This window comes from Coffea eugenioides, chromosome 6 (genome assembly GCF_003713205.1).
Source record: "Coffea eugenioides isolate CCC68of chromosome 6, Ceug_1.0, whole genome shotgun sequence".
NCBI classification, from domain to species: domain Eukaryota; kingdom Viridiplantae; phylum Streptophyta; class Magnoliopsida; order Gentianales; family Rubiaceae; genus Coffea; species Coffea eugenioides.
The window spans coordinates 10,721,392-10,731,414 of NC_040040.1; the positions used below are offsets into that span (position 1 = coordinate 10,721,392).

Genomic DNA, 10,023 nt, shown 5'->3' on the forward strand with positions numbered 1-10,023 from the left:
GTTAGGTCTCTATTTGCTTTTATTCGCTTGTGTGTTTGCATGCTTGTGTGTTTACATATTTCCTCGCTTTCCTTAGGGCATTTGCATCTAGACATCATGCTTATGTGCTATATGCTATATGTGATTTATGTGTTTATTTATTTTTATTATGTTTTATATGATTTATTTGATTATAATAAATGCATGACGTCACCGCACTAGTCCAACGCTAGTTGTGGCTTTTCCCTTCATTTACTTGCTAGTCCAATGCTGGTAAGGGTTTTTAGAAATGGGCTAGCCCAATGCTAGACCCTTTAAGCCGTCTTGCGTTAGATTCATCTAGTGTGACATTCATTACATTTTCATGCATATTTTTTTAGGATCTTTTTTCATTTGCATGATATTTCCTATTATATTATTCTCTACCCCCTACCCTTTATATGTGTTAATCATGACATGTAGAATTGCATCTCATTTAAGTTAGTTCATTTGCTTGTCTATATTAGGAGAATTATTCTTTGAACATGAAAATGGGTGATTATAATTTTTTTAGTTTAAATACCCCATGAATTTTTGCCTCTCGTACCTTTTATGTTGCATTCCCTTTTTTTTTTGATCACTTATATCTATGTATATAATTTCTTTTCTTTTCTTTTCTTTTAATTTCATCATTTGCATACTCGTGACACCTTCAAGGAATTATTTTGGCCTTCGCAATTAATGCGATTGGTTCAATTAAATCCTTGAATGAACATTTTGTCTCTCTCGATATTTTTAGATTTGCATCCATATAAGAAATATCCAAATATGATAAATTTAAAGGTTAGATTACGAAAATTTTGACTAAACCACGCAACTAGTTTAGACTAGGTTGAAATGATGCCTTAGGTTTGAGATAATCGAACCCTTGCCTTCCCTTTTTTCAACTGTGACATCCGAACTCATTTTTTCTGTTTTCAAAGACTTGAAGTTGTCGAAAAGGGTTTTATTTTATTTTATTTAAAAATATTTTTGGGTGACTTGGTACACCAAAATTCAATATCAAGTGGCGACTCCTATTTTTTCTTAAAAACCCTTTTAAGACTAAATTTTGGACCCAACTGTTGCATTCTTTAAAGTCCTATTTTAGGTCTTTCTTCATTTATTTTAAAATAAAATCACATCTTTTATAGCACCTTTTATTTTCCCATTGCGAAAAATGAGACGCGACAAAAAGTAGCTTTGCCAAATTAATAGTCGAAAATTTTGCCAAATTAGAATTGCTCCAAGAACTTGGATTCCAGAGATATTAACTTTCTGGTTAGAAAACCTTTTTTTTTTTCCTTTTTTTGGGCACAGGACTTGTTACCTTCTTGTATTCTACTTATTAGGCACAGGACTTGGACGATGATCCTTCACCAGCATTTTCCTTATATTGAATTCCCAATGGACACTTATCCAATTTCGCCTCAAGCTGCTCTTTTTCCTTATTGATTTCTGTTGCTTTCTTCAAAAAGTTGAGCTGTTTTTGCACAAAGTCCAGCTCTTTTCGGCAGGCATCAATTTCAGCCTCGAGTTGAGCTTTCACCGCCAGGCTCCCATGAACTGGATTGTCCCTCCTGATCTTGGCCTCCATTATAATTGTCTCAGCCATTTTTGGCCTTTCATGATCACCGACTCTCTCCAACATTTTAACCACATTGTTCAGTCCAAAGAGGCGATGAACCCGCACAAAATCGTCCTTCTTACGAAAATATGGAGCTAAGGGACAATCTGGGGGACATCTCTTCTTCTGGTGCTTACATGCTGCACAGGCTCCGGTAAACATATCTGATACCCTGCCTTCTACTCTCTTCTTTTTAACACAATTTGTAGGGTGATTCAATTGCAGAAAACGGAGAAGAAGAAGAAGAAGGGAAATACAAGTTGCAAAGAAGGTAGTAAATGAAAGAAGAATGTCTAGACAGAACTAGCCAGACGTGAACGACTTGTTTGTATCCAGAATCTATATCTTTAAATTTAATGAGATTAGTTACATTCCATTAAAGTATCAAGTTACCTTTGTAGATATATTCAGGAAATCCCAACGTCATAAAAGTTAAAACACATCGGCCAATTAATGGTTTGTTACTAGAGATATGCTACCATATACAGTTCAGTAAATATTAAACTACAACTCAACCAATTAACAAGGAAGTTGCGAGTTGATGTCGTACATCACTTCCAGATGGTAACCATGCCAATAGATTTCTTTGCCTTCGTTTTGATGCAGATTGTTAAGTCTGACATAAATAATCACGATTGTGACACTTATCAGCATCCTTCTCAAGTAGCAAGGCTTTAAATAGGGGGAAGGGGCAATTTTCGACGCGGTTTGAAAACATGACACAAATCAAAAGTAAAATTAATGGGTTTGAGTTGAGATTTCACGGGTTCAGGTCAAAATCGAGTCGAATCCTACGAACCCGAAAAAAAAATAGGTCAAATTCAGATCACCCACAGGTTGACCTGATAACCCGTTTATGAATTAAAAAAGAATTTAATAAATATAAAAATATTTTATCCAATTAAACTAAGTTATTCTTTTTTCCCCGAAGGCATTAATTACTTAATCTTAAATGAATTTGTTTAACTTGTGTGAAGTTGAAATTATTATGTTTGGATAAATAATGTATTAGATTATTTTCTATTTTTTTAGTGTCTTAATTTATTTTAGATCTGGTTTGGAATAAAACACATTTACAGTATTTTAATTTATTTTAGATCTAATTTCGGATTGTTTTATCGAGATTTTTATTACTTGATTATATAATTAACCTTGTGCGGAATTGGTTTTGTTAGAAATTATAGTGGTAAATTAGTAAGTTGAAATTATATTTCAGGTTATATCAGGTCAACTCGAAAATTTTAGGTTTAAGTCAACTCGAAATTGATACGCTTTCTACAGTGCAAAACTACAACCCGAAATTGACCTGCCAACCCTCCAACCTAAAAATTTCAATTCCAAGTCAGGTATCTTGACCTGTTGCGAGTTGGCGGGTTGTATTCGGATCAACAGGTTCCCTATTATACTTGGGTCTCAACTTGTTCCACTTACCCGTTTATGATTCGCTTGCCACCTCTAACTTTAAATGCTATAGAAAGATAAGTCAAAAAATTTCTAAAATATGCCTCAAGAAAGAAATAAACATAGAAAACTATATTGAAACTAAAATATTGCCAAAAACATTTCTCTGTATACATATAAACATAGAAAACTATATCGAAAACTAAAATATTAGACAAACGGAAAATGGCCTGCATTTTTTGCTTTAACGGAACATGTGAAGGACCGTCTAACTTAATAAGCTTTGTACCAAAAGTAGCACTCTAACATCACCATGTGAAAGAAATGAATGGAGTTAAATTAATACCCCTTCATCCCATAATTTGGGTCAATTTCTAAGAGCATATTTCTTTGAGTGATGCCTTCACGCAATTTTTTTTCTTTTTTTGTTTTATTAAGAACCACCTTAAAATATTTAGTGACCTTTTTTTTTAAAAAATTTCCCCTCCTATTAAAACCCGCTTTCAAAATATTTAGGGGTTATAAGACAGCTCTTTGTTTTTTTTTTTTTTTTTTTTTTTTGGGCTAAGGCAACGTAAAATAACTTATCATATTAAAGACAAAAACAATAGAGAAATGCAGACATCGAACGAAAAGATCATAAGACAGCTTGAGAAAACACTCTGAAACACGTGAAAACGACCCCGTTTCGACAAATTTCTCTGGTAGAATAGAGAAGTTGGGAAGCTTCTCACAGACGAAGCGGCGAGTGGGTTAAGAGTTTAAAACTCGAACAACCGAAACTGGAAAAAGCTCTTACCAACTTCGAGTATTCTCTCGTGCAATAGAAAATGGCGGAAAAGCCACAACCGCTTCACGTAGTTTACTGTGGAGTATGCGGGTTACCCCCAGAGTACTGCGAATTCGGACCGGATTTTGAGAAATGCAAACCCTGGTTGATCCAAAACGCTCCCGATCTCTATCCTGATCTCCTCAAAGGTTCCCACTTCTTCAATTTAAACCAAAAAATAATACCCTAATTCATGATTTTTTTTTTGCTTATGCTTTTTTGTTTTGTTATTGATTCGAAGCTCACTTTATTAACTGTTTTCCGTTATTTTTTTTCATTTAAATGATTTGTGTTTCCAGAGGCGGAGGCGAAGGCGAAGGAAGCTGATAAAATCTCGGGTCAACTTCAGTCCACCTCAATTTCTGATGGTATAATTACTGTTTGCAGTTTTAAAATCTTTGGAATGTGTTTTCTGCTTAGGGTTATTAGAATTATGGTGAGACACAAGAACATCATCATCATGCATGCATATGTTTTGTTAAATTATATGTGTTCTTGCCGTTTGTTTCTGATTTGGATGTTTCACGCGCTTTGTATTTGCTGCTTTAATTGAGTGGAGGCTAGGAAATTAAATCAATGCACTTGATTGTGCTTTTGAAAAGTCGATTCTGGAATTGCTACTGTTATCTGGCACCGAGTTTAGGTACCTTACTGCAGCTAATCACTGCATCTCCTGATGCCAATGGACGTTTTATGCATGCCTAATTTTCAACACCCTTCCACTTTAAGTAAATCTAATTAGACGAGTGTTGCTCACTCTGCAATTCCCTATTTCAGCATGCGACTTTAGGGTTTGACATATAAATGGTGGATTATTTGATGTTCTCCATTAATGTCTTGCCTTGGTCTATTTCCGCACATGACGCATGGATACTTCGTTGCATGGTTGTCTGTACGCTACACATAGTTAGATGGAATGACATTGCTAAATTTCTTGTGCTTTGAAATAGTCAGCAGTGTGGTCTTAAGCTGCATCTTCTTGCTAAGTCTCATCTTCTGGTAGTGCATTGGGTTCGTAGACTCATTTTAGGGTTGTTTTAAGGCATATTGGAGTTTGAAATTCTTTCTTTCTCCAAAAGTATTTATAGGTGTGCTGATCGCGCTTATATGATGGTTTTGGTGCATTTGTCTTCACTTTGAACAAATCTCTGGAAAAATGATTTCATATATTAAAAAGAGAAAAAGGGTGGAGCAGAGCATATTGTAGGCTAACTTTGAGTTGCGATGGATCTCTTTTGATGATGCAATTTGTTTTGTCTGGTGTTTTAAAAACTTTCCTGATATAGCTCACATTATTTTTTTCCCTTTCAACGCTTTATACTGTGGCTGCAGGGTTCGAACAAAATTTAGTTTTTATAAAAGCAGTATATGCACGTTCTATTGTATATGAATTGTTTTTTGTTGCCTCCAAAAGTCTTTTTCTTCTTTTTTATATGATCTAATTATTCTGTCGTTTTCCTTTTCTTAATTTGGTTGCTGCAGGTTCTTCTGCCTCCAAGCCTGAGGAAGTTAAACGTCTTCCGGGTGGAAAAGTCAAAAAGAAAGTAAGAATATCTAAAGACTCTTTTGCAATAAATATGATATTAACCTGCTTGGAAATAATCAAGGACATTGGCTTAGGTGTTTGTGCTGTTACATTAAGATTGCATAAGCATTTTAAAATTCTATTTCTGTATTTAATACTCCAGGCATCTCATTAAGGGAATGAGGGTGAAAAGAAGATTAGGTTTATTAATGTTGTGTGAAAATCTTTATTGCTAGGTAATCGCATACAGAATGGTTGTTACTCATGCAGTAGGCATTAAGCAACTGTTACTCTTCCTTGTACAAGAGTTTAAGCATCACCTCTGCTTGTTTTTTCTCTATTCTTTTCTTGCTGTTTCTGCTTAATTTTTTTTTTAATATATGGTTGTAATAACTTTGTTAAGACATTCTTAGAGGCATGAAAAGCTGGTTTCTGGAATTAGCTGATCTTGGTCCTTCCTGATTGTGGTTGATGAGAATATGAACATATTGCGTGCTCTCTCTCTCTCTCTCTCGGTAGTGTGTTGGTATTGCATCTTGTTGGACATGGAGAGGATTTGGTTTTCCACTGTTGATGCAGGAGGAGATGAGGAGAGTGAGATGCTAAGTTGGTAGATGTCAGCAAACTAAGAAACTGTTCCAGCAGTATGGAAATTTCCTTTTAGACCTGTTTGGTGTGTCTAAGACTGATAATCTCATAACTGGACAGATGCCATTTTATAGAATAGTCATTTCTTAGCCTCCGAGCTAGTTGGGGCAGAGTCTATGTTCGCACCCCGCTCAACAGAAACTCACCCAATGTCATTAGTGAGCTATATATATGCATAATGATTGAATTTTGTATCCATATACAACTTTTACATGGCTTGAGTGATGAGATCATTCATATACAGGGGTTACAGGGGGGCTAGTAGTTGTGCCCCTTATTACAAACTACACAAAATTCTAAGTCAGAAATATCCATGTCTGCAATTTCGAGTATTTGTTGACCCTTTTGACTTGTAAGTTAAAAGTTGGGATTGAAGAAGCACCTGTTTGAAAGGAGGTGTCTAGATGTTCCATTTATTTCTTTAATGCATTATCACAAGTCTTCTGAAATCAAGAGATTGCTATAGGTTTCTATTTTTCTTGAGACACTGAGAAGTGACTGTTTAACTAAGCAAGCTCTAGTTTCTATGTTGTATTCTTGTGCATGGTATTTAATTTGAACTCTTAATTTGAGGAAATTTCCTTTTTTATTGTTTTCAGGAGAAGCAGGAAATTATAATTGAAAAGGTGACACGTAACAAAAGAAAGTGCATCACCACAGTGAAGGGCCTGGAGCTTTTTGGTTAGTGATGGTTGCATGTAATTCTGATTTCTATTTTGGTGAACTATTTTGTTTGTTTTTAATGGCAACTGGCTTTCCTTACTGCATAACATTGCAGGTGTTAAACTAAGTGATGCTTCAAAGAAGCTTGGTAAAAAGTTTGCTACTGGTGCTTCTGTAGTTAAGGTATGTCAAAGTGACTTTACAAAATCATCTGGATTCATATTTCTATGATTCTTATTAAAGGTTTCTAATGAAATTTGGTCAGGGCCCAACTGAGAAAGAGCAGATTGATGTTCAAGGAGACATAGCCTATGATATCGTGGACTTTATTACAGAGACCTGGCCTGATGTAATCTCTTTTTTAAATTAGGAATTGCTTTACATAGAGATAGTGACTAACCTAATCTTCAATCTATTCTATTTAATTAGTTTACAGTAAAATTTCAGAATCTATCTCTCCGTCTTCATCTTGTTGGTTATAGAATCATCCTTCTCTAAGTGACATATTTGAGGTTACCTTTTGTTTCATGATTTTTTTTTTTACTTTAAATGCCTTCTCATGATATTGGAAATGAGAGTGGCTTCATGATTAATTTTCTAAATGTACTTGACAATTTTATTTTTATGTTTACCTGTCATCTGGGAGAATTGGATATGTTTGTAATTATATTCTTCTATAAACTAGTGTTACTAGATATAAATCTATTAGTTACAGATATTGGATGCTATTTATTGGATTGTAACTATTAGTTGGCTACTTTATTGTGGGTGGTTAAAGTGGTCGAAAGGAGGGAGACTACAAACAAATTCGTATTTGACTTTTTAGGTGGAAATGCTTATTATTTCTCCCGTTATGATTATATTATTTGAATGTGGATGGCTGCAGTGTAGGACCTTCTATCATATCCACGTCCAACTTTCTTGTCTCACAATTTCATGTGACATCATGTTGGTTAAAAGAGTAGATGTGCTCTGCTCATGAGGATGTGGATTTGCTGAAAAGATTGGCACAGATGTTGTGATCCAAAAACTTGGAGCATGGGCTTAAGAATGGTTCCTTGCGATGCTTCAAATGTGTTGCCATTGCCATTGCGCGACACTTATTCAGTCCAGTTAGATTTGTGTGAATCTTTCAATTGATATAGAAATATTCTACTATTGGAAATATGTCTTAGTCACGTTGTTTCTTACATTTTATGTTGACAATGAATACTTAAATTGATCCCTTCTGTTTGTTTTGATCTTGGAGTGACCTAACAACTTTCAGGTCCCTGAAATTGTCCTTGTGCAACTGTTTTTCAGTTGTACTTAGATTTCTGTTATGGGCTGAATTGATTTAGTTAGACTCTAATCATGGGAATGTCTTAGTGACTTTGTTTCTTGCATTCCATTTGGACAATCATAGTTTATTATAATTTATTTTTGTTATTCCTTTTTTTTTGGTTGCGCATTCAATGACTTGATGACTTTCAGGTTCCAGAAGCTGCAATTTACTTCATCGAGGACGGGAAGAAGGTTCCAGCTGTTTGAACTTTGATCTGTGCAGTTCCTCTGCAGGATATCTCGTGGCAAGGAAATGAATACTCTAAGTCAAAAGGCTTCTCAAGTTAAGAGTTGGTCGTGACGGTGGAGAATATGCTCCCATATTTTCGTGGTATTTTGGTTGAAAAATGTAACGTTATGCATTTGGATTAAGAGCATGGCTGTAAGAAGTTCCGTAATTGTAAAGTCGCTAGTTGCTGCAATGCTTTCTTGCTTCTTTATCTAAATATGATGCCTGAAATGGAAAATTTTGCCCATGCTAGTTGATTTGCGTATTATTCTTATGGCCGTAATTTCATGTTGCAAATCTAGTTTTAGAGTTAATGTAAGTCTAGACCTAGTCGCCAGCATAGCTAACTTACTGGCTTTTGATTCTGTGGACTTGCTGCTGGAGTCATTTTGGTTACAGAATTAGTGAAGGAAAGGGTACTTGTGATGATATATTTTAGTGGCTGGGACTAGAATGAAGAGGAATCGTGAGTTGGAGGCTGGAATAAGACCCTTACATACGGGGAAGTTTGTTAAATTGGCAACAAAGAATCACGGAGCATTAACAATTTTAGGAACACAGTTGAGGTAGAGATTTTGGAAAAATATAATACTCCCAAGTTTTTTTTTTGGGTAGTTTGCATAAATAAAATTACGTCAATACATCACATGAAACTTTAATTTACTGTATTCAACTTGGAGTAATATTGGCATCAGTAAGTAATGTCCTTGGAGTAATATTGGCCTATTGCACTAGTTTTATGTTATTGGAATACTGCATAAAACAATAAATCAGTGTTGCATACGAGTCCTAGTCCTGCGCAACATTCACTCGACAATTATTCCACTCGAGACGTTCAGGATCTGATCACAACATTTTCCTACATTTTTCTACTTACCCCAGAAAAGAAAATATTTTCCTAGATTTTTTAGATGAGTGAATCTTGACAATGTGGATGACTGTAATGCAAATGCCATCGAAACAATGATAAAACCTTAGCCTGGAGATCCACGAGAAGATTATGAAATCAAGTGATAGAATCATATTTATGGACTGTGAGGTTATCACTGTGGTAAATGGCTTCGTGGGACTATATGAGGTCATCTGCTGTGGTTGGGACAAATTATGAATTGCAATAATTAAGGGCAGTAGCCTCAAATAACTAATAGTATGTAAAGTTTCAGCTAAAAACAGTTTGACAATCCAAACAAAGTATACAATTAGAAAAGGGAAAATTGTTCAAAACGTACTTTACATTTTGTAAAATGATTTTTTTCATTCCTCACTTTTAAAAGTGTAATTTTACGTTCCTTACAAATTCACATTAGTCAAATTTAGTCCTTACTTAGATTTTTAATTAGTTTTTGGTCGGAATTCATCGTGTGCTTAGCATGTGATCATTTTTAGGGGCAAAATTATCAAATCAAATTTTACATAATCCGATCCATAGTTTCTCACATTTCACAAAATAAATTGTTTCGTCCCTCACATTTCACAAATTAAATTTTATCATCTCTCACATTTCACAAAATGAATTTTTTCATCTTTCATTGACCATGTGTATGAATAGTTTTTTTTTAAACCCATGTTTATATGTGTTTGATTTCACTTGAATAGTACGAATAACATGTAATATGTTTCTATTTGATTTCACCTAAACAGGGTAATTGTAGTTATACACATGCTATTTAATACATGGGTTTAAAACTAGCAATTTTATTTTAAACCCATGTATATATCTATTTGATTTCACCATATGAACCTATTCAATATTTGTGGCCTTTTCTTGTTTGGTAATAATT

The 10,023-nt window shown here is 34.6% G+C and overlaps 2 protein-coding genes across 2 annotated transcripts; one reads left to right on the forward strand and one right to left on the reverse strand.

The window, feature by feature from the left end:
* Positions 1 to 1,345: 1,345 nt before the first annotated feature.
* LOC113773530 (LOB domain-containing protein 24-like) lies at positions 1,346 to 1,786 on the reverse strand. The gene has a single exon (XM_027318168.1). The coding sequence runs from the start codon at positions 1,784 to 1,786 to the stop codon at positions 1,346 to 1,348; it is 441 nt and encodes a 146-aa protein (XP_027173969.1).
* Positions 1,787 to 3,649: 1,863 nt separating this feature from the next.
* On the forward strand, positions 3,650 to 8,510 carry LOC113774702 (translation machinery-associated protein 22). The gene is made up of 7 exons (XM_027319305.1): positions 3,650 to 4,003; positions 4,154 to 4,222; positions 5,337 to 5,398; positions 6,627 to 6,708; positions 6,806 to 6,873; positions 6,956 to 7,039; positions 8,164 to 8,510. Exons 1-7 carry the CDS (start codon positions 3,856 to 3,858, stop codon positions 8,218 to 8,220), a joined length of 570 nt encoding a protein of 189 aa, XP_027175106.1. The 5' UTR covers positions 3,650 to 3,855; the 3' UTR covers positions 8,221 to 8,510.
* Positions 8,511 to 10,023: the final 1,513 nt, after the last annotated feature.